Source organism: Eriocheir sinensis, unplaced genomic scaffold (assembly GCF_024679095.1).
Source record: "Eriocheir sinensis breed Jianghai 21 unplaced genomic scaffold, ASM2467909v1 Scaffold1401, whole genome shotgun sequence".
NCBI lineage: Eukaryota > Metazoa > Arthropoda > Malacostraca > Decapoda > Varunidae > Eriocheir > Eriocheir sinensis.
Window position 1 is genome coordinate 52,970 of NW_026110742.1, and position 24,838 is coordinate 77,807.

General features: G+C 41.2%; 1 protein-coding gene across 1 annotated transcript; it reads right to left on the reverse strand.

Annotated features, from left to right (window-relative positions):
- Positions 1-20,262: 20,262 nt before the first annotated feature.
- Positions 20,263-24,746, reverse strand: LOC126989995 (serine/threonine-protein kinase Nek7-like; the record flags this gene model as incomplete). The annotated part of the gene is given in 4 exon segments (XM_050848584.1): positions 20,263-23,108; positions 23,220-23,333; positions 23,868-24,070; positions 24,527-24,746. Coding segments are annotated over 4 exon segments (750 nt in total), but the record flags the coding sequence as incomplete, so codon positions are not given.
- Positions 24,747-24,838: the final 92 nt, after the last annotated feature.

A 24,838-nucleotide genomic window follows, 5' to 3' on the forward strand; every position in this document is an offset into this window, starting at 1 on the left:
GTATTTAAAAGTGTACCTGGTCATTTAGAGATAGATAGATACATAGGTAGTTAGAGAGAGAGAGAGAGAGAGAGAGAGAGAGAGAGAGAGAGAGAGAGAGAGAGAGAGAGAGAGAGAGAGAGAGAGAGAGAGGAATAAACACAGAGAGGCACAGAGACAGACAGGCAGCATCACACACACACACACACACACACACACACACACACACACACACACACACACACGCGCACAATCCCCCTTTGATGAATCTCTTGGGAACCGAATCTTCTTATATTTTTTTTTCCTTTTACTCCTTCTGAACCATCCTCCTTCTTCCTTCCTTCCTTCCTTCCTTCCTTCCTTCCTTCTCCTCCTTCTCCTGCTCCTCCTCCGAGAGTGGGTGAAGGAAGGGTCTATAGAAGGATGGTTAAGGACGTGTAGAAGGAAAGGGAGGAAAATAGGGATGGGAGAAAGGGAGATTAATGATGTAAAAGATGAAGGGAATGAAGGAAGGATGGGGAGAAAGAAGGGAGGATAACATGGAAAGAAGAGAGGAAGAATAAGGAAAGGGAGACAAATAGAAGGAAGAGACAGGGGAAGAGGGAGAAGGAGAAGGGAGAGAAAGAGAGGAAGGAAAAGGAGTAAAACATGATAAAGAAAAGGGATGTAGAGAAGGGAAAAAGAAACAGGATAAAGGAATGGAAAAAATAAATGAGGAAAAGAAAAGGGAAGGATGTAGAGGGAAGGAGAGATTGAGAGAAGGAAAGAAGGGAAGAAGATGGGAAAATAGGAAGGTAGGAGAGAAGAGAGGAGAAGGATGAAGGAAAGGAAGGGGAGAGATGGGAAAATAAGAGAGGGATAGAGGGAAGGGAAGGAAGGAAAGGAAGGAGGATGAAGGAAAAAGGAAGAAAAGAGAAAAGGGAGGAGAAGAATGAAAGGAAAGGAGGGAGGTAAGGAAGGGAGGGATATGGAGGGAAGGAGAGATGGAGGTACGAAAAGAAGGAAAAGGAAGGAGAATGAGAAAGAAAAGAAGGATGAAGGGGAGGGAGGGATATGGAGGGAAGGACAGATGGAGGTACGAAAAGATGGGAAAGGAAGGAGAATGGGAAATAGGAAGGAGGGAAGGAAGGAGGGAAGTGAAGGAGGTCAAAATATTATGGAGAAGGGTAATTTTGACGCTAAGAAAAAATCTCACGGGGAAAATAATTACACGAGGGAGGAAAATAAATATATACGACATGGATGTGACGATGGAAATGAGGAAGAGGAAGAGGGAAAAAAAGGACATAAAGGAAAACAAGAAAATAAAATAAAAAAGAAGAAAAATAAGAGCTGAGGAATAAGACGATGAAGAAGGAGATAAAGAAGACGGTAAAGAAGAACAAGAGGAGAAAGAAAAAAGAAAAGAAGATAAACGAGAATAAGAGAATACCAGAAGAGGATGATGGTGAAGAAGAAGAAGAAGAAGAAGAAGAGGAAGAAGAAGAAGAAGAAGAAGAAGAAGGATACCACCACCAACATCACCGCCACCAACAACAACAACATAAACAAACACAAACAACAACAGCATCATCAAACAAAACAGGAAGGTAATCCGAACCCAAAATCACACACACACACACACACACACACACACACACACACACACACCAGGACTCACCCTTAATCTTGCTCTTCTCAAAGGATATAATTTTTAAGCATATTCAAATTCTGAGGGACGGGAGATAGAGAGAGAGAGAAAGGGAGAGACGGAGAGAGAGAGATAAGGAGGGAGGGAACGAGGAAGGGAGGGAGGGAGATATATAGAGAGAAACGGAGGTAAAGTATGAAAGAGGAGAGAGAAAATAACGTAAAGAAGACATATAAAGGAGAAGAAATGCAAAGGAAGAAAGAAAGACGAGAAAAAAGAAAAGAAGGCGAATGAAAGGGAATTAAGAAGCGAGGAGAAGAAAGGAGATTTGAAAGGATGTGAAGGAATTAAAAGAACCAAGGAAGGGAGGGAAGGAGGGAGAGGGAGAGGGAAGGAGGGAGGAAAGCATTGAAATAAAGAACAAAGAGAGAGAGAGAGAGAGAAAAGGAGGTTGATGATGACGAAAATATGTGAAAATAAACCAGGAAGAAAAAAATATTAATAAGGGAGGAATGTGCTCTCTCTCTCTCTCTCTCTCTCTCTCTCACACACACACACACACACACACACACACACACACACACACACACACACACACACAGGAAGAGCCAAAGGGAAAAAACAGTAACCTTATTTTTTTTCTATTTCCTTTCTGAACACCATTTTTCTGCAACCAAATAAAATCTCCTCCCTTTTTCTCTTTTTTTTCTCTCCCTGTTTCCATCTCTCCTTCCCCTCCACGTTTCCTCCTGTTCTTCCTTCCCTTACTATCATATTTGCCTCCACTTCTATTTATTTCTCTCTCTCGCTCTGTCTATCTCTCTCCCTCTCCTTCCCTCCCTGTTTCCTCCTCTCCCTCCTTCCTTTCACTGTCATGTTATTTTATTTATATCCTTCTCTCTCTCTTTCTCTGTGTATCCTTCTCTCCTTCCCTTCCTCTCCTTGCTTTCCTCATCTCCGTCCTTCCTTCCTTCACTATCACACTTCCTTTCATTTCCGTCCCTTTTTCCTCTTCTCCCTTCCTCGTCTTCCCTCCAATCGTAACTCTTCACAATATAATGAAAACCGGGGTCCATTGTCCGTAGAGTTATGCGTGGGCTCGTAAGCTAATGTTGAATAAGGTGATATGATTTATTTTACGCCTTGAAACGCCTCTACTTCCCTCTTTCTCGCCTCCTCCTCATCTTCCCTCCATTGGTAGATTCCCTGAGCATTCTGAAAACTGGGGTCTTTTGTCCGTAGACTTACTCTGGGGATTAAAAGCTTATGTCTACAAGATGATATCAGGCCTACTTATTTTTAGCCTCGAGATGTACTTCAACTTTCCTCTTTATCATTTTGTGTTACGTGGAACTAAGATTAACATGTTTTTTTTCCCTTCAAACGTACTAACAATGGTGAGATAAGCATAATATTGATAAATCTCCTCTTTTAACAATATGTATTTACTTTTAAAACAACTACATTAACATTTCATTTAATATTTTCCTTCGTATCCACCCCCTCTATGACCTTACTCTCTCTCTCTCTCTCTCTCTCTCTCTTAATATAAACAAAACACTTTTTACATTGACATCTAACATTATTTTTATCATTATTATTCTCCTTATCAACGCCATCCATGACCTAACTGAATAAGGATGAATTCTCGTTACTATTGGATGTGTCTCGTAATATAAACAACAAACTCTTTTCGTTCAAACATCTGCCCTTTTTTTATTATCTTTCTCTTTTTTTATCAACGCCTTCTATGATCTTTCTATATATGACTAACTTCCTTTGCTACTGGTCGAATTTCGTAATATAAACAATACATTTTTTCATATTATTACTATTATTTTCCTATTTATCAACGCTAACTATGACCTATCTATATAATGACAAACTTCCTTTACTATTGTTTTGTATTTCGTGATATAATAAACAACACACTTTTTCGTTCAAACATTTAACATCTCTTTCATTATTGTCCTTATTTTCCCTCTTATCAACGTTAACTATGACCTATCTATATAATGACTAACTTCCTTTACTATTGGTCGTATTTCGTGATATGATAAACAACACACTTTTTCGTTCAAACATCTAACATCTATTTCATTATTTTTCTTATTTTCCCTATTATCAACGCTAACTATGACCTATCTATATAACGAGTACCTTCCTTTACTATTGTTTGTATTTCGTGATATGATAAACAATAGACTTTTTCGTTCAAACATCTAACATCTATCTCATTACTGTCCTTATTTTGCCTCTTATCAACGCCCTCTAAAACCTTGTTATATCGGTAGCGAATAGTCGTGGGCGATGACACTTGTCTGGTAACGGTTAATTTGCATTCAAGTGACAGGTTCGACCAATCTGTTTGCTCGCGCGGGGAACAGAATTGAGGTCGTGATTTGCTCTTGAAACTCAATCTGGGTGTGACTATCTGAGTGTGTGGGTGTGAGGGGGAAGGGGGGAGGGGGAGGAGGGAGGTGTGTGTGTGTGTGTGTGTGTGTGTGTGTGTGTGTGTGTGTGTGTGTGTGTGTGTGTGTGTGTGTGTGTGTGTGGATGTGGGTGTGGGTGTGTGGGGGAAGGGGGGGAAGGAGGAAGGGAGGTGTGTGTGTATGTGTGTGTGTGTGTGTGTGTGTGTTAATTTAAATGTCTGTCCACCATGAAATGTATCTTAATTTGTCCGTATCTGTTTGTCTGTCTGTCTGTCTGTCTGTATATAAGTATGTATGTATGTATGTATGTATGTATATATGTATGTAAGTGTGTGTGTGTGTGTGTGTGTGCGTTTGTGTGTGTGAGTCTGTCTGTCTCTCTCTCTCTCTCTCTCTCTCTTAACCTTTCCCTAACCCTCCCTCCCTTCCATTATCCCCCTTTTATCACCCTCCCTCTCTTTCCCTCCCCATCCTTCCCTCCTTCCTCCCCTCACCCCCTCCCTCTCTCTCCCTCCTTTCTATGACATGTGAAGCAAATTACCTCTAATGCTCGTCTCTCCCTCTCATCTCGCGGCTCTGCTGATGAAGGCATTGCTGGCAGACTATTTAAATTGCCTCCACAAGAAAAGAAAGTCTAAATACGTGGAGTTTAGGGTGAATTAGAGGCATTACTGAGATCGTAGTGGTGGTGGGAGGGAGGGAGAGAGGGAGGGGGAGAGATGGGGTCGGGAAAGAGAGAGAGAGAGAGAGAGAGAGAGAGAGAGAGAGAGAGAGAGAGAGAGAGAGAGAGAGAGAGAGAGAGAGAGAGAGAGAGAGAGAGAGAGTGGAAGGAAGAGAGAAAAAAAGAAAGAAAAGAGAAAGAAAGACAAAGAATGAAAGAAAGAAACAAACAAACAAAGAAGGAGAGAGAAAAAAGTGAGAAAAAAAGAAAGAAAGAAAAATGGAAGAAAGGAATGAAGAAAAAAAACGAAAACTAGATAGATACAGATAGATAGATAGTTAACATAGAGACAGACAGACAGACAGACAGACAGACAGATAGATAGATAGATAGATAGATAGACAGACAGATAGATTGATACAGATAGACAGATAGACATACAGATAAATAACAATGTATAGATGATATATTTGTTGTTGTTGTTACTGTTGTTGTTGTGTGTGTGTGTGTGTGTGTGTGTGTGTGTGTGTGTGTGTGTGTGTGTGTGTGTGTGTGTGTGTGTGTGTGTGTGTGTGTGTGTGTGTGTGTGTGTGTGTGTGTGTGTGTGTGTAGGGAACGCAAAGGAAAGGAAACAAGGCGGGGAGACAGTGGGCGTAACAAGACACAATAAGCCATTTCCTTATAAAAAAAAAAATATACAGCGTTTTTTCGAAGTTGGAAATAGTTCTCAACCGGCTTATACCGACATTTATTAAATTTCTCTCTCTCTCTCTCTCATTTCCTGTTGCCAACCCAATAAGCTCAGGCTGATGTGAATCCTTTCTCTCCTCTTAGACCCTCCTCCTCCTCCTCCCACTCCTCCTCCTCCTCCTCCTCCTCCTTCTTCTTCTTCTCCTAGTTCATCTTCTCTTTCTCCTGCTCCATTTTGTCCTTCTTTTCACCTCCTTAGTCTTCTTCTTCTTCTTCTTCTTCTTCTTCTCCTCCTCCTCCTCTTCCTCCTCCTCCTCCTCCTCCTCCTCCTCCTCCTCCTCCTCCTCCTCCTCCGCTGTGCACAACGTCTCACCTGTAGAATTTTAACATGAACACCTGTCTAAGTCTATACACACACACACACACACACACACACACACACACACACACACACACAACCTGATTTTTCTTTTATTTTATCACATCTAAAAAGTTTGTTTCGTCGCGTGACTCTGCTTGTGGACGTCTGTTTGTTTGTTTGTTTGTTTGTCCACGTGGCTGTGAAACGTTTTCTTATTTATTTATTTATTTATTTATCGATCTATCTATCTATCTATCCATCTATCTATTTACTCTTTTCACGTGTTAGTTTTATAATGATTTACTTCTTTTTCTCTTACGTATTTTATTTTCCATGTATTAATATTTTTTTGTACAATTCGCAACGTGTATTTCTTATTTATTTATTTTTATTTATTTGTAAGCTCGCATTTTCACTGATTACACAAGTTGTTTTCAAAAAATATCTCCCTTTGAAACGACACGGATTTTTCTTCTCTTTGTCTTCCTTTCAGTTCGCTCTATAATTGTTCCTCTCTTTCAAATTACTTTTCAGTCTGCCTCTAACTTTTTTTTCTCTCCGATGCTGTAATTAATTGTTCCCTTCTTCATTCTTTCACTGACATTTTCATCCTTTTGTTATCTTCCTTTTTATCCTTATATTTGGTTTCCTATTTAATAAGTTCTCTTCCACTACCTCGAGTTACTATGCTGATTTGTATGTAAGACTGTATATCCACGGTCCCCTTGTTAGTTAAAAAGAAATAATAATAAAAGGGTGGAATGGTTGCTATTCGACGTTATATGAAACTGAAATACACGCTCCCTTGAAAGAAAGAAGAGAGAGAGAGAGAGAGAGAGAGAGAGAGAGAGAGAGAGAGAGAGAGAGAGAGAGAGAGAGAGAGAGAGAGAGAGAGAGATATTAGTGTTAGAAATATTACCACACAATGTTAAATAAAACTGTATAAACACGAATCCCTTTAAAGAAAAACATTATTAGCCTGAAAATCTTACTATACAATGATATACAAAAACTGCATAAATACGACCCCCTTAACTAAAAATCTTACTCACTCAAAACGAAAAATCAGTGTCGAGGGGAGATTTACTCTGCGACGCTTTAACAGAATGCAGTAGAGTAACAACCTTCGTGAACCGACCTATGCGGACCACGAATGCGGAATATCAATGTTGACAATTACTGTTGGATATTCCCCGGTACAGCGCGGTTTATAGAGGGTCATCGTCATCACCAGCAGCAGCGGCAGCAACCGAGGCGGACGCAGGCTTGTTAGGTTGTGCAGATAAAGGATTTGGTTCCTACTGCTCTTTGATCCTCTCTCTCTCTCTCTCTCTCTCTCTCTCTCTCTCTCTCTCTCTCTCTCTCTCTCTCTCTCTGTATGTGTGTATTTCCGATCATTTTTCTTTTTCGTCATTTTCCTCTGTCGTTCATTTCGTTAGTTTTTCTTTATTTTCTTTTTTTCTCTCTCATTTTCTTATCATATTATCTACACCTCTCTCTCTCTCTCTCTCTCTCTCTCTGTGTCTCTGTGTCTCTGTGTGTGTGTGTGTGTGTGTGTGTGTTTACCAGCACGTGTGACACTGTGGCCCTGTCCCTATTTACATTCATTTCCACATAAACCTTTCCTTCCCTCTCTTCTCTTCCTTTTATTCTATTCCTGTTTTCCTTTCCTGTGAACAAATTGACCTCCAAGTTTTGCATCCTCCCTGTCGGATATGGAACACAAACTTTAGGCTCAAGAAACATGACATAAACACTTCCATCTGACATATTATATTTCTTTTTGCGGCAAGGAAAGCAAAGGAGGGCAGCTCAAGGGCAAAAAAACAAGGATATTAACAACAGAATAAACACTACTCGCTACTCCGCCAAACGACAAAAAGAAGGAGAGGTCAAAAGAGAGGTCAATTCCGGGTGGATGTATCAAATTAAACACTGACGCTTCCTAGGATGAAAAAAAAAAAAACGCTAAACGCGGCTCCGACAAACGACAAAAAGAACGAGGTCAAAAGAGAGGTCAATTCCGGGTGGATGTATCAAATTAAACACTGACGCTTCCTAGGATGAAAAGTAAATATTTTAAAAGCTTTCGCCTCTTGCAACAAATACTTCCAAATGTCACTAAGGAGGTTATTCGGGTTCCCATGAGGTGTTGTTTTCAGGTACATGGTAGAAGCCTTGTCAAACTATCATTAAGCTCAAAAAAACACCTTATGGAAATACCCACAACCTCTACGAAAGCCTCATCAAACGTGGGTGAGTAAGCCGCGAAATGTTTGAAAATAAGGTCCCTATCTCTGACAAGGACGACTTACACATTTCGTTCTATAAGTAAACAGAAGATAATTAAATGTTTACCTGGTCTTCCTAAGTGAATGGTGATTATCCCAACCCCTAGACTACAGTGGACAAGTGTTTCAGAGCAAAAGATAAGACCTGTAACACTTCAAACCCCGGTCTCCCAAGCTAATATAACCCAGTGTTAGGAAGCAATATGTAAAAACTGTAACAACCTTTCCCATTTTCCCATTCTAAGATAACCCACAGAAGACAAGTGTTTCAGAGCAAAAGATAAGACTTGTAACACTTCAAACCCCGGTCTCCCAAGCTAATATAACCCACAGGGAAATAGTGTTAGGAAGCAATATGTAAAAACTGTAACAACCTTTCTCATTCTCCCATACTAAGATAACCCACAGAAGACGAGTGTTTCCAAGCCAAAGATAAGACTTGTAACACTTCAAACCCCTGTCTCCCAAGCTAATATAACCCACAGAGAAATAGTGTTAGGAAGCAATATGTAAAAACTGTAACAACCTTCTCATTTTCCCATTCTAAGATAACCCACAGAAGACAAGTGTTTCAGAGCAAAAGATAAGACTTGTAACACTTCAACCCCCGGTCTCCCAAGCTAATATAACCCACAGAGAAATAGTGTTAGGAAGCAATATGTAAAAACTGTAACAACCTTCTCATTTTCCCATACTAAGATAACCCACAGAAGACAAATGTTTCCAAGCAAAATATAAGACTCGTCACAACTTCACCCAATCTCCCATGCTAGTATAACGTATTTCATGTATATTATAACTTCGAGAGAGGGAAAGAAACGGAGCGAGGAGGTAAACTCGATCACTCCAATTAAAACTAAACACGACCATCAAGTCCTCAAACCCAGGTGTGCGATAGGCAGGTGACTCATCGCTGTAACCTAACCCCGTATTCATAAGCCTATCGGTCCCTCACTTCGCCTGATTAAAAAGCCTCCCGTTGAAGTTGCTGGGATTCTCATGGACTGTTTTGTGGTCCTAGTGGAATTTTTACACGGCCTCTGCGCCTTGAACGAGAAAAGTTACCCCTGAAAACCCAATTCTTAACTTAACTCTGTATTCTTAAACGTATCGGCCCGTCACTTCGCCTGATTGAAAAGCCTCTCGTTGAAGTTCCTGGGGTTGTCACTTCGCCTGATTGAAAAGCCTCTCGTTGAAGTTCCTGGGGTTGTCATGGCCTGTTTTGTGATCCTAGTGATAGTTATACACGGCCTCTGCGCCTTGAATGGGAAAAGTTACCCCTGAAAACCCAATTCTTAACTCAAGTCTGTATTCATAACCTATCGACCCGTCACTTCGCCTGATTGAAAAGCCTCTCGTTGAAGTTCCTGGGGTTGTCATGGCCTGTTTTGTGATCCTAGTGATAGTTTTACACGACCTCTGCGCCTTGAATGAGAAAAGTTACCCCTGAAAACCCAATTCTTAACTCAAGTCTGTATTCTTAAACCTATCGGTCCCTCACTTCGCCTGATTGAAAAGCCTCCCGTTGAAGTTCCTGGGATTCTCATTGGAGGTTTTGTGGTCCTAGTGATAGTTATACACGACCTCTGCACCTTGAACGGGAAAAGTTACCTCTGAAAATCCAATTCTTAACTCAAGTCTGTATTCATAACCTATCGGTCCCTCACTTCGCCTGATTGAAAAGCCTCTCGTTGAAGTTGCTGGGGTTGTCATGGCCTGTTTTGTGATCCTAGTGATAGTTATACACGGCCTCTGCGCCTTGAATGGGAAAAGTTACCCTGCCAATTCTTAACTCAAGTCTGTATTCCTCTGCGCCTTGAATGCTCAAGTCTGTATTCAAACCCAATTCTTAACTCAGTCTGTATTCATAACCTATCGACCCGTCACTTCGCCTGATTGAAAAGCCTCCCGTTGAAGTTCCTGGGGTTGTCATGGACTGTTTTTTGACCCTGGTGATAGTTTTACACGACCTCTGCACCTTGAACGGGAAAACCACTCATGAAAACCCGGTTAATCTTCTCTATGGCCTTAGGAAATAGTGATACAGGGAACTCGGTGCATTTAATAACATGGACTTGAATCTATTGAGGTCTTCATGGCGAGTAGCGGTTTTTTTTATTATTGTTTCCTTTTTGTGTGCCCTTGAGCTGTCTCCTTTGTTGTGAGAAAAAAATACCTGTTGATGATTTATTGATGTCTCTTTCTCAAGGTTAAGCGCATCGGGAGACCACATACAAGATCAATTCTGACTATGTTGTTATTTTGGTTGTGGTTTTGTCTGCTATTGATGTTGTGGCCCTCTCTCTCTCTCTCTCTCTCTCTCTCTCTCTCTCTCTCTCTCTCTCTAAGTAGGTTCAAGGCTTAAGACCAACCCGCCTCCTGCAGTCTCTCTTAATCTTCTTAGTTTGTGTGAGAGTGATTTCTGTTTATAGCTAGGTAGCCCCCCCACCCCTCTCTCTCTCTCTCTCTCTCTCTCTCTCTCTCTCTCTCTCTCTCTCTCTCTCTCTCTCTCTCTCTCTCTCTCTCTGATGATAATGGATGAACAGAGAATTTTAAAGCTATTTAGGAGAGCACTCAAAATACTGCGTCGATAAACTCTCTCTCTCTCTCTCTCTCTCTCTCTCTCTCTCTCTCTCTCTCTCTCTCTCTCTCTCTCTCTCTCTCTCTCTCTCTCTCTCTCTCTCTCTCTCTCTCTTATTTTTCCTTATTTTTTTTCTTTTTCTCCTTCTATTCTTTAGTTTTCTTCATTCTTTATTCCTTCTTTTTCCTTTCTTCATCATACTACCTTCATCTCTCTCTCTCTCTCTCTCTCTCTCTCTCTCTCTCTCTCTCTCTCTCTCTCTCTCTCTCTCTCTCTCTCTCTCTCCACCCCCCCCCCCCAACACGTGTCTCACCTGGGCGCCACCAATTAAGTCACGTGGCCAGGTACACACACATACCCCTTCCCTCCTGCCTCTACGGAAGGTATACACACACACACACACACACGCATAGTCAATTTGGCGTCATTACCTTGCAACATAGAGGGCACGGCAAATTAGTTCCCTTGATGCAGGCAGAACTCTCCCTATGGTTAATAATTTCCCTTCTCTTTGTGGTGGTTGAGAGGGTGATGAAGGCGGTGGTAGTGGTGGTGGTGGTTAGGGTTCAGTTTTGACGTTATGTTTTACAATGTTTTATTTTATGGGGTTTATTTGTGATTTTTATTATTTTTGTTGTTAGTGTTGTGTTTATTTTGATGGTGTTTTAATTGTTTGTTTTGTTTTGTTTTTATATTCGAAGCCTGTTAACATTCTTTTTCTCTGCCTTTGTGTGTGTGTGTGTGTGTGTGTGTGTGTGTGTGTGTGTGTGTGTGTGTGTGTGTGTGTGTGTTTAACTTGTTAGTGTTGAGTAATATAACTGACTACCATTAAATTTTATGATATACGTGATTGCTTGTTTCTGTTTGTGTGTGTGTGTGTGTGTGTGTGTGTGTGTGTGTGTGTGTATGTGTGGAGAAAGAGAACATACAGATATTATTTTAACATAACCATTTTAGAACAACGCAAGGGAAAAAGATCATTGGATTAAGAACGAGGGAACAAATAAAAAGAGAAATAAAAGAAGAATACCAACCCACTCTTACATAGACTAACACAACAAGACCATAAGCTTTTTACTGCAAAATTAAACAAAACACACAAAAAGAAACTAAAATGACCGAAAACGTTATGTGCATTTAAATAATTGAACGAGTAACACACACACACACACACACACACACACACACACACACACACACACACACACACACACACACACACACACAAGTACACACACACATACAGAATCAAACACATCGTCACTTCAGAAGCTTTGACCTTTCGCACCCTCATGCATAAATTAAGTCAATCAGGTGAGGTGAGTTTGAGGTCAGGTGTGTGCTGTGTTACCTGCGCCGTCTCACCTGTCTTACTTACCGCCTAATTAAAGGGACACTAACCTAACCCAACACACCTGATATTGCGGTTTTATATGGCGGTGGGGGTCGCGGTTATTTACTGTTTGTTTGTATGTTCTTGTGGAGCTGAAGAGGGAAATCACGGTTGCTTTTTAATTTATTTGCTGGTAATTTTCTTCTTACAGTCAGACTATGTATATATTATTAGTGTGTATATACTTCTCTATCATCAATGTAATTAACTATGGACCATTTTCATCTGCCATTGTTTATTTATTTATTTGATTTTCCTTATTTTCTTTATCTTTTTTTCATGTCCAAGTTTAATCACCCACAATCCATAATCATTTGCTATTGTTCGTTATTTCCATTATCTTTATTCATGCTTATGTTAAATCATCCACTATCCCTTTTTTCATTTCCCATCGTTTATCGTTTTTTCCGCATGTTCATTGGTGTCATTATCTTCTCACGGTTAGGTCAAAATCACCCGCACCCCATTTTTACTTTCCCAGCATTTACCGTTTTTTTTTTGGTGGTTCTTTACGCATCAACGGTAACTCGACACGGGGGGGAGCGACAGCATGCGATGGAAAACACACGGACCTGTTTGGCGCGCTTCCAGGAAATGAGACAAGGGGGAAATTACACGGCCGTTTGGAAGCTCTGATTAACAACGGCTGTATCTCCCTTAACTCCGGATATATGGGTTTATGGGTTTATGTAGAGTGCTAGATCCCTCTACTTGAGTCCTTATGTCCTAGTGAGGGTGTCTGAGTGCTCTGTAAGTTCTTTTTCCTTCATAATTCACTCCTCTCCTTTGGTAATAAATTTGTTCTTCCTTGTTACTTTCCTTCTTTTCCTTCCTTCATTCCGTCTCACTCCTTCATTTCTCTCCTTTGCCATTATGTTCCTTGCTCCTTTATTTCCTTCCTACATGCGGTCTTTCCTTCCTTCCTTACTTACTTTCTTGCTTGATAATAGTTTGAAATTACTTGTACACGGCCGCCAACCTATCCCTTCTTTCATTTCCTAATTCCTTCCTTCCTTCCTTCCTTCCTTCCTCCTGACCATATTCCTTGGATCCTTCCTCCTTCACTAATCAAGAGTTTATAATCACACGCAGCGCCGCAGACTTGTTTCTTCCTTCCCTCCTTCCTCCTTCCTTCCTTTCTTCCTCCCATCCCTCTTCCCTCCTTCCGTCAGCCTTCCTTCCTTCCTTTCTTCCTCCCATCCTTCTTCCCTCCTTCTGTCAGTCTTCCTTCCTTCCTCTTTCACCAATGAAGATTTTAAAATTACGTGCGGCATCGCGAGCCCTTAATCCTGAACTGTCAATCAAGTTAATTAATGATACGGGAGAAGGAAGAGGAGGAGGAGGAGGAGAGGGGAGAGGACATAAGCCATTAACTTAATCTCGATACACTTTGGTGGCGTAAGCTGCTACCTGAGGCTGCCCACCTGGTCCTCTATCGCTTCAGAATATACTTTAAGGTCGTGATATTCGTGGTCGTGGGGTCTCTAATACGCTCTGAACTAACATCTCGTTCCTAGGACCCATTACGACTATTTTCCAAGGCCGCAGAGAAGAGTACCCGGGTTTTCATGGGTGATTTTCCCGTTCGTGGGGTGAAGACGTGTAAAAAAACTGTTTCGTCTATCCCAGTGACTTTGTGTAAAATTTGTAATAAAATAACCTTGACGGGTATTGGTTGTGTATATGCATTTATGTGAATGTTGTGTAGTGTAAATGACATTGGGGTGTTCGTGTATGTAGTGTACTATATGTGTGTGAGATCTGTAGCAGGACGCGGACAAACAATTGAAGATTAGCATTTAACAATTAAGATAAACACTGAGGACGCAACGGGACAACAACAATACTACCGCTAGCATCACAAAACAGTCCATGAAAAAACAGCAACTTCCACGAGTCTTCAAACAGGCGAACTGAAGTGCCGATACGGGGCTTCCACACACACATTTCATAGGGCTTTCGTAGAGGTTGTTGTGGGTCCTTACATGGGTAGTTTTATGAGCCTAGTGATTATTTGACAAGGCTTATGCACCGTGAATGCGGGAAATACTCATGAGAACTCGACTAATCTCCTTTGAGGCCTTTGTAAATGAGTGTTGTGAGAGTCGAAAGCGTTTGAGAATATGGGTCTAAGAATTCTCTCGACTCCTTAATTGTTGTAATGTATTGTATTGGCAAGTTTAATCTAATCTACACGTTTCCTCTTAATGCCTTTACTGTTTCAATTCATGGACTTACAATAACACATCTAAATCGTGCTTGGTATTCCGTTTCCTCTCTTGAAGCCTGTGTAAAGAATCTAAATCGTGTTGGATAATCGTTTCCTTTTACTGAACCGCATCGAGGACCTATTTTATCATATATACATTCGCACCTACATGATCTGACCTATTTAGAATTACGCGCCAAACTTCACCCACATTTAGTATATTCCGTGACCTATTTCAAATCACGCGCCAAACCTCACCCACATATTCCGTGACCTATATCAAATCACGCACCAAACCTCATGCACATTTAGTTAGATTATGAGGCAACAAAAGCATATTCCGTGACCTATTTCCAGTCACGCTCCAAACATCACGTACATATATAAATAGATTACGAGGCTACAAAACATATTATTCCGTGTTCGCCTGGCGTGTTTTGCAGGTATTAACTGCATGGATTAAACGCAAAAGCCGTTGATTCGCCCTTCATCACGCACTTAATCACATTCATTTTCACTAGATTACATTAATTTGATGCATTATAATAACCACATGCAACGCCTCATTATTTAGTATTATGCCCACATTTAACACTTGCAAACTGCTATAAATGATGGAACACGATTGCAGTTTTTTTCTTTTTTTAGCATTCCTAAAATGAGATTGCTTACTGATATCTATACTTTTTAACATGAATAGACACCCTACTACAGTGATCTTAATGCTTAGGCTTTTTTTTTCAGTGTTGTATTATATCAGAATAACTTAAATTCAAATATACATCTTATAACAAATAAATTCTAACAGCAACAGACAGACAGCCTACTACTCCATATTTTAAGCCTAGGCTATTTTTTTTTCACTAATGGAATATATTTAACGTTTTATCATATTAGGCTAAGATTTTCACTGATATTCAATTAACTTCCACTCAGAAATACAACACATCTTTAAACCAATAAATTCTAGCATCAACAAAAATCTTAATAATATGTATACAACTTCATTTTTACTCCTAGGCTATTTTTTTTCACTAATGGAATATATTTAACGTTCTATCATATTAAGCGAAGATTTTCACTGATATTCAATTAACTTGCATTCAAAAATACAAAACATAACCAATAATTTTTAGCATCAACAAAAATCCTATTAATACAACTTCAATTTTCCTCGACAAAACTTTTCACTGGCGGATCATATTTACCTTTTTTTCTCATATTAGGCTAAACTTTTCACCGACAACTATATAATTAACTTACTTTCAAAAATACAACTCTTATTCTGCCTTGCTACTGACCTACTGACCTAATGTAATGTCTCCATCTTCCTTATCAAGCAGTCAGTATTCTTCCTTCCCTTTTCCCTTTGTTCCCATTCCTCATCCATAAACTTTCTCTCTAAATCATAAGTTATATTGCGTTGCTGTTTCTCCCTCCCTGTAATTATGTATAAGTGACCCCTTCCTTTCTCTTTTCCTTTATTTTTTATCAATAAACCTTTCTCTCCCTAAATTTATCTACCTTTTCTTCCTTATCTTGAAGTCTGTCCTCATCCTTCCCTATCCTTCTATATTTTTCACCGATAAACCTCTCTACCTTACTTTTTTTAGCTCCAGTTCTTTCCTAATCTAATAGTCTATCCTTATTTCTTAAACTGTTATTTTCTTTATTCTTCACCTATGTCTTTCTATTTCTTTATTTTCGTTTGATATTGATCCAACGAGCTTCTGTATCTTCCTTATCATTATCTAAAAGTCTGTACACTCTTCCTTTTCCTTTTTATTTCCTTTATTCTTCATCCATGAGCTTCTATCTATTTCTCTATTTTCCTTTAATGCTGACCCAACGATCTACTGTATTTTAGCCTGTATTTTCCCTTCCTTCCTTTTTCTCTATTCTTCATCTATAAGCCTCTTTCTATTTCTTTATTTTCATTTGATATTGATTCAACGACCTGCTGTATCTTCTCCTTCATCTTCCAAACCACTAACAGCCCCGCCCTCTCCCCTCTCCTTCCTTCCCCTTCCCTCCTTTCCCATTATTCCTCCTCTTTGTGGCCCCTCGTCGATAAGAGTAGGAAGCTGACAAAGGTTATTTGTTAGCAAACTGAATAGGGTGGCCCACAGCGAGGAGACACACACACACACACACACACACACACACAGGGAAAATTGGGTCAAGGTCCTTACTGGTAAACACAAACGCACACTCACACAAACACACACTCCTAAGCAAACAACAGGTCCTTGAGTTACGAAAGAGGGGTTATAAGGTCTGGTTGTATAAGTATAAAGCCTGTATTCTTAGTTAAACGTATAAGCAATTTAACTCAGTTCCCAAGTCTGAAAAGTCTCTATCAAGGGGCTATTGCATTGGGCAAATTTTCCGTGGATCTTCACTCAAAGCACGATTTCCGCTGGCGTGGTTCTGATATTTCCGTGGTTTTCTGACGTGTCCACGATCTTCCAAAGCTACTGTAGATTTCACTGAAGGACGACGGTATTACTCACCATTATCAGCAGCAGCAATAACAAGAAACAAATGAGGACCAAGCTAGCTGAAATCGTGGTTTGACTGAAGATCCACGGAAAATTTGCCAAGTGTAATAGCCCCTTTATTACTGGGGTTTTCATGGACTGTTTTATGATGTCAGTGATAGTTTTACACGACTTCTGCACTTTGAACGGAACAACTCACCCATGGAAAGCCGCTTAATCTTCTATGGCCTTGGGAAATAGTAATGGGAGTTCGATACGTTAAAGAATGGACCTAAGTTACGTTAAACTTTGGCCGGGCAAGTTCCACAGTTATTTGGCAAGTTACAAAATTAAAACGCTTACGAACTTGCTTAACTCGTAAATGATGTCGAGGTGTCAGTTTCACAGTTGGATCGTTCGACTCCCAACGGTACGGAGATGAGCAATGGAGCCACGCCCTTCCCGCTGGCCACCTTGCAACGCGTATACTACAAGTCGTCGGTAATGTTGGTATGAGAGTAATAATGAGACTGATGAGAGAGCGATGTTGGTACGCGTGGGCATGCAAACGTAAAAAAAAAAAAAAAAAAAAAAAAAAAAAAAAAAATACAGCAACAACAATAATGGCAAAGGAAGCAGCTCAAGGGCATGAAAAGTGAAAAAAACTGCCAATCACTGCCCCCATAAAACAGCATAATATAGATGAGTGCCCAATGTCATGACACCATCTTGATTTTTTTTTTCTTTTACAACAAAGGAGACGGCTCAAGGGCAACAAATAGAGTGTAGAAAAAAAGCCTGCTACTCACCGCTCCCACAACAGACAAAAGTAAAGAGTGGCCAGAGCGAAAAAAAAAAAGTCAATTTCGAGTGTGAATTGAGTGGTTTTAAATATTTACCTTACTTTCCCTCTATCAGCCAAATTACCAAAATGAGAACACTTAACACAAAATAAGAATGTCAGAACAAGGGAAAACAAGGAAGTGTGCACATATAGAGGGGTTGCACGTGACGTCATCAGCAGCGATCAGCTGATCACTTCGCTGCCCCGCAAAGGCCCGCCATTTTGGGAGGCACATATTTACCGCAAGAGAGCTCCTCAGCTTTTCCCAGCCATATGATACTGTGTTGGTGTTTGTGTTAGTGGCCCATCTATTACTGCATTGGTGTGTGTGTGTGTTAGTGTCCATCTATTACTGCGTGGGTGTGGGTGTTAGTGTCCATCTGTTACTGTGTGGGTGTGGGTGTTAGTGGCCCATCTATTACTGTGTTGGTGTGTGTGTGTGTGTTAGTGTCCATCTGTTACTGTGTGGGTGTGGGTGTTAGTGTCCATCTGTTACTGTGTGGGTGTGGGTGTTAGTGTCCATCTGTTACTGTGTGGGTGTGTGTGTTAGTGTCCATCTGTTACTGTGTGGGTGTGGGTGTTAGTGTCCATCTATTACTGTGTGGGTGTGGGTGTTAGTGGCCCATTTATTACTGAGTTGGTGTGTAGTGTCCACCTGTTACTGTGTGGGTGGGTGTGTTAGTGTCCATCTATTACTGTGTGGGTGTGGGTGTTAGTGTCCATCTGTTACTGTGTGGGTGTGGGTGTTAGTGTCCATCTATTACTGTGTGGGTGTGGGTGTTAGTGTCCATCTATTACTGTGTGGGCATGGGTGTTAGTGTCCAAATATTACTGTGTGAGTGTGTGTGTTAGTGTCCATCTGTTACTGTGTGGGTGGGTGTTTTAGTGTCCATCTATTACTGTGTGGGTATGGGTGTTAGTGTCCATCTATCACTGTGTGGGTGGGTGTGTTAGTGGCCCATCTATTAATATATGGGTGTGGGTGTTAGTGTATCTATTACTGTGTGGGTGTGGGTGTTAGTGTCCATCTATTACTGTATGTGTTAGTGTCCATCTATTACTGTGTGGGTGTGAGTGTTAGTGGCCCTCTATTACTGTTACTGATAGGTGCCACACTGCCACTCGCGGTAGGTAGACAGGGGCTGCCAAGTATAGGCCAGTGGGCTTTTTGCAAACCCCTTACGTTCTTATGCTCTTACTAAACACCGCCCGGGGATGCTCGGGGTTAAATTAGTCATATACTCATTGTTCTTATCATCAAATATATCTTGAAGTTTGATAATAAATGTATATACTGTATGTCCATCATCATTTGGCAGCCTAATGGATAGTTATATAACGAAGCCTAGCCTCACTGTCCAGATTTTTTGCATATTCACTTAGATTGTGATATAAAGATAGGAGGCACGGGCCAGCCATCGTCAGGGGGCAGCAGGGGCTCAGCTGATCGCTCTTGCCTCCCAAAATGGCTGACAGTTGTTTTTCCTAAAGCAAAAGCGAAGCGGTGTGACGTCACTGCAACCCCTCTACATACCTTCAGGAGCCATGACTTGCAGGAACACCGGTAAAGATTCGTATTAGGTCCGTGCCAGTATCTCATAATCTACTTTATGAAACATCACTATCTCTTCATATATCTTTTCTACAAACCTTCAACAGTCATGGAAACGCTTTGAAAATCCAATTCAAGGACTTTTTTTTAACTCTTGAAAATAGGGGATAATGTTTACGAAAGCGCGTCGCCTCCTCTAGCGACGCTGCAGCCGCCGCAGCCGCAAAATAGCTCGCAGAGGGCTTAGGGTCGGGGAGCATATTTAAACTACTCCAACCGTGCGACCTACTAACGGGGGGTCTGCGCCCCCCTCGACCCCCCCCCCCTCATGTATATGTGACTTATTTCAGCGAGGAGGTATTTCTCGCAACACCCGCCGCGGCCAGCACCAGAGGAGGCGACGCGCTTTCGTAAACATTATCCCCTATTTTCAAGAGTAAAAAAAAAGTCCTTGAATTGGATTTTCAAAGCGTTTCCATGACTGTTGAAGGTTTGTAGAAAAGATATATGAAGAGATACTGATGTTTCATACGGTAGGTAATGAGATACTGGCACGGACCTAAAACGAATCTTAACCGGAACACCCTCACAGCATACTTCTTTTTCTTCTCTTCTGTATCGCCTCGTAGGTCCACTTTCGCTTCTTCTCTTTCTCTTCTACCTCTTCACATACTTATTTATCCATGGCGTTTCACTATTTATTTTTCTTCACTATTATATAATGCACTCTGCACCTCTCTCTGGCTCTTCTGTTTGTGTTGACGCCTGGATGAAGATGACCTCCGCCTCCCCAACGGCACCCTTTATTTACTGTCACAAGCTCCTATTTATGATTGATAGTTTATTGTTGCAAGTAAACAACAAAGGAGAAGGGAGGAACATGCCATCCCAACCCCAGGCAGTACATAGTGTGATTATACAACTAAGGATACATGTGGAAACTAAAAAGAAACAATGGTAGGGGACCAGTGCTAAAAAACAAAGGCCTTGATGTATTTCCTAATCTATCGTCACTATCTTTTGTTTTGTTTTGCTGGTATTACTTTCTTACAGCAAAGGAATCAGCTCAAGGCCAAAAATAAATGGGTAAAAAAGCCTGATACTTGTTTATTTATTCTAATTATTCATGGTTATTTTCTTTTCAATAAAACCCAACTCATAAAAAAGAGAAATGACTTTATTAGAATGAGGAACACTGCTCACTGAGAGTACAACAATAAAACTGGCCATGAAATCAAAGCACTAGCCCTTGACTGACCTGCACATACCTGCTGACGAGGCCTCGGAAACAGAAGGAACAATGGTGATAACAATATTTAACACAAGTAAACTTATTGCACAAGGTTATGGTGATGATTGTATTAAACCTAAGTTAACTTATTACACAGGATTACGGGAGCACAATTATCTTTGGCAAGTGGACTGTGCTTATGGTTTCATTAACAAATTAAAAAAAAAATCAAATATAAATAACAATATACACATTTGCAATAGGACTCTATGGCTGGTAACGATACACAACACTGAATTAGCGCTGACTTAGCATGTTTTATGAATGAACTTCCAAGCAATATAAATACAATCTCTTGAGTCTCCCTTATTAGTAACTATATGCACTTATTATATTTCAGAAAATAACATTTCTTGACTGAATTATTTACATCCATGTATATCTGACTCTTTGTTAAGACGCAAAGCCTAAACCCATATCAGTTTGTTACACAGAATATATGACTGATTGCGACACACACCAATACACTTTGCATTTCCATACATCATGCTGTTTCCTCTCTCCCTCTCTCTCTCACACACACACACACACACACACACACACACACACACCATTGGAAGATTATTTCCGTATTTTTGGAAAGGTTCCTTTGGTATGTTATTGCACCAATACATATTTGGACAAAACTCAATTTCCAACCTTAACTTATGAGCACATGAACATACACTACATCAATCTTTACACGTGTTTTGTGGTAAATTCTTAATAGACACCCTTGTTGAAAAATAATGGCTTGAGAGCACAATGAGGCAGGAAAAGGCATGACTCGCAAAGCTAAATAAATCAAATCAGCCCCACAATAACCTGGTAGCAGCGACAGGCCAAATTTGTGGCTTTACCGTGTAGCAGCGACGGGGCAAATTTGTGCCATGATATAAACCCCTGAAAATAGATGATGCATAAACTGATCACAAATGCTTTGAGAATAAGCAAGAAGGATCCCACCTTTTTTACCGAGAAACCCAATACTCTGCAAACTCGACCTTTAACTGCCTCACTCGCCCCTTGATTTCGTACACTTCTGACTCATCTTCGTATCACAGACTCTAGGATACTCACTGCTGCATTCACTGGAAATTACTAAGGCATTCTGGAGGGACTTGAGTGTCTAGGATGAGTATATACTTGAGTCAAAGGCATTCTGGAGGGACTTGAGTGTCTAGGATGAGTATATACTTGAGTCACTCCTTCTTAAATACTATTACCATTCGAAAAACTACTTGGAATGACTGTTAAGCCTTCAGAAGGAAGTCGGAGAAATCCACATCCCTCTTAGTGTATGGAATGAGTTTATGTACTTTGGTCATTCCTCGTCTTTGGCTGAAATTGTCATGGTTCTGTTTCAAGACCTATCATGCAGCTGCCGTGTGTGTTCAGCTGTCTTTGGACGTATTCAGTGCATGTTTATGAGGCTGCTTTATCTCCCAGCATCCTTAACATAGATTCAAATAGCATCAACAGAACTACTAGAAGACTTGAACTCTCTCAAAACCTTCCTTCCTGTTCTCGTTCTGTCTTGCCATTGACGATTCGAACATGTATAAAACCAATGGAGGATAAAACAGCATCATAAACGCACATCTTACAATATAGCATTTATCAACTGGCGGAGGTATACACAGCTATCCCCAATGAACCACCAAACACCTGTCTAGCTAAAGGTGCGCCTTCCTTCGACACATGCACTGGGGTGTGTACCATGTTAGAACCTGAGCTCTCATAGATGCAGCTCTTAGGCACCATTATAACCATGTGGCAGCTTGGATTTCAATAGGCTGATTCAGTGAGCATGACAGCAGCAAGCAAAAGGGGACTAGCATAAGAAAACTGGTTACCCTCAAAATGGCACTCACACTTCTCTTAGGCTGTATTAGAAGCGTGAAGTGAGGAAAATATTACTTTGTTATGCCTATCAATGCCCACTGCCTCCTTTGTCATGCCACACTAGACTCACCCATACATGTAACCAGCGAGGGCATGAGCAACACCAAGTATGCAGCGTGAGAGGTGGTTCAGTACTGCCTCTTGCCCAGTGGAGGGAGACGCACATTGTACCTGTTCCGGGGGGGGTACATGCCGGCTCCAGGAGGTGTCAAGAGGGGGGAGTCCTGCATGGGGACCTTCACTTCACTGCCATTGGAAAGGTTCACCAGGGAGAGGTCGTCCTGGGAGCTCTTAGGAATGAAGGTTCGTACAGGCGGTCGCTGCTGGCCAGAACTCGCGTCATCCCGCCCCGAGGAGCTGTGTCGCCTACGCTGTGACCGGCTGTGGCTGCCCTTATCGGAGTCTGACATGTTGCCTGCTCTTGGGTCCCGCGCCCACATCTCCCTGGACTGGGTGGTAAGGTGACCCGACCCTGGCATCAAACTGTCCTGGTGGTGGTTCCCTGATCGGCCCACCTCGCTGATGTGTCCTGAGCTGGCTGGTTCGTTCCAAGCCGATTGTGCGTTGTGTCCGCTCTTTTCCTCACTCCGTGTATACCTCCGCCAGTTGGCACGCTGCTAGTCCCTCAGCCTGATCTGCTTGATGCTGTGTCTGCTGTCGTCCACGCTCTGCTCCTCCACACGCGCCAGGTGTGCGGCGGACAGGGCTGAGTTGCTGGAGTTGGCGGACTGTGATTGGCTGTGCATCTCCCGCGCCACGCCATACACGTGGGTGATGTCCGGCCGCTGGTCTGGTTCAGGGTTGATGCAGTTGTCCACTAATGTCCGCAGCTGCAAATAAAAGTCATGTTTTATATTTCAAAGACCACAAAATAGCTTGACCCAATGAACTAAAAAATTCTTACAACGCAGTCAGCCTTCAGATGCAAAGACTGTACCCACCTGTGATGAGTAGTGGTCTGAGGGTAGTGGTGGATATTCACAGGTCTCAATCTTCTTGCATAGTGAATAGAGGTTCATTTTGTCGCCATAGAAGGGGCTTTGTAGGGCAGCCATCTGGGGAGAAAAGAAAATTACTGATGCTGTTGGTAATAAAGGAAGATCATAGATATTTTGTTATTTAAAGGAAAAGGAGGCAGATAAAAGGCAAAAAAGGAGATAAAAAAGGTGCAAATAGTTGATAGAGTGGCTGATAGAAGGTAAGAATTGGATGGATGTGTTTTTCTTATCAACATCTTCTCTGGTATCACTAATTTTTTCTCTCACACATCAAAGGAAACAGCTAAAGGGCATAACAAACAGTAAAACAAGGCAAAACAAACAGAAAACCAGAAACAAAATTAAACAGAGAATCAAACAGAAACAAAAACAGACAAAGAGAGAACAGAAAAGAAAAGCACAATGGGAGCAGCAGGGTTTTTTTTATATATATATATATATATATATATATATATATATATATATATATATATATATATATATATATATATATATATATATATATATATATATTTTTATATTCTTTGTTGCCCTTGAGCCGTCTCCTTTGATGTAAAAAAAAAAAAAAAAAAAAAAAATCAATACACATACCTCATACAGAAGGCAGCCAAGGGACCAAATATCGCTCTTGAAGTTGTAGCCGTGTTCGTGGATCCTCTCGGGGCTCATGTAGTAAGGCGTGCCGACGAGGGAGTGCGCGGCGGTGGTCTTGGAGCTGAAGAACCTGCCCAGCCCGAGGTCGCCCAGCTTGACCACCCCCTGCGCCGTGATGAAGACGTTGGCCGGCTTGATGTCTGAAGGGGAGGTTTGTGATGTTAATACCTTGCTTTTGTTTTTGTTTTAGGGTAAGGAAAGAAAGTAGACCAAGAGAATAAGGATATAAGCAGCCCATGGTGAGGACATTGGCTGGTTTGATGTCTGAAGGGGAGGTGTTATGGGACTTATGTAGCTTTTTTCTTCTGTTTTAGAGTAAAGGGAGGCAGAGAAAGGGCAAAGAAATATAAAGAGGCTGTAATATAGACAATGGTGGGCTTGATGTCTAAAGAGGTGTATATAACTTTCGTACCTTGTTTTATTGCTGTCGTTTCAGGGTATAGAATGGAGACTGACCAAGGGCATAAGAAAATAAATCAAGCTGTCAGATGGAGAAATCAACACACACAAAAACACACACATCCAGTACACTACAAATAGGTAAATGCACACACACACACACACACACACACACACACACACACACACACACACACCTCTATGCATGATCCTCTTTGTGTGCATGTGATCGAGGGCAGAACACAGCTGCACAAAGTACTTCCAGATGGTCCTCTCCGGGATGAGGCGCTGCTGCTTCTTGAAGTGGCGAATCATGCGCGAGAGGTCCCCAGCGTCGGCCAGCTCCAGGACGATGTTGAGCTCATTGTCCTCGATGAAAGACGCCAAGTACTGGATGATGTTGGGGTGGTTCAGTTTCTGCGGGGAAAGATGTTTTTTTAGTTTGCAAGAAAAGGAGTTCATAAAAAAGATAAAAGAAGGTATATAAATAAATGCTTCCCTTATATCCA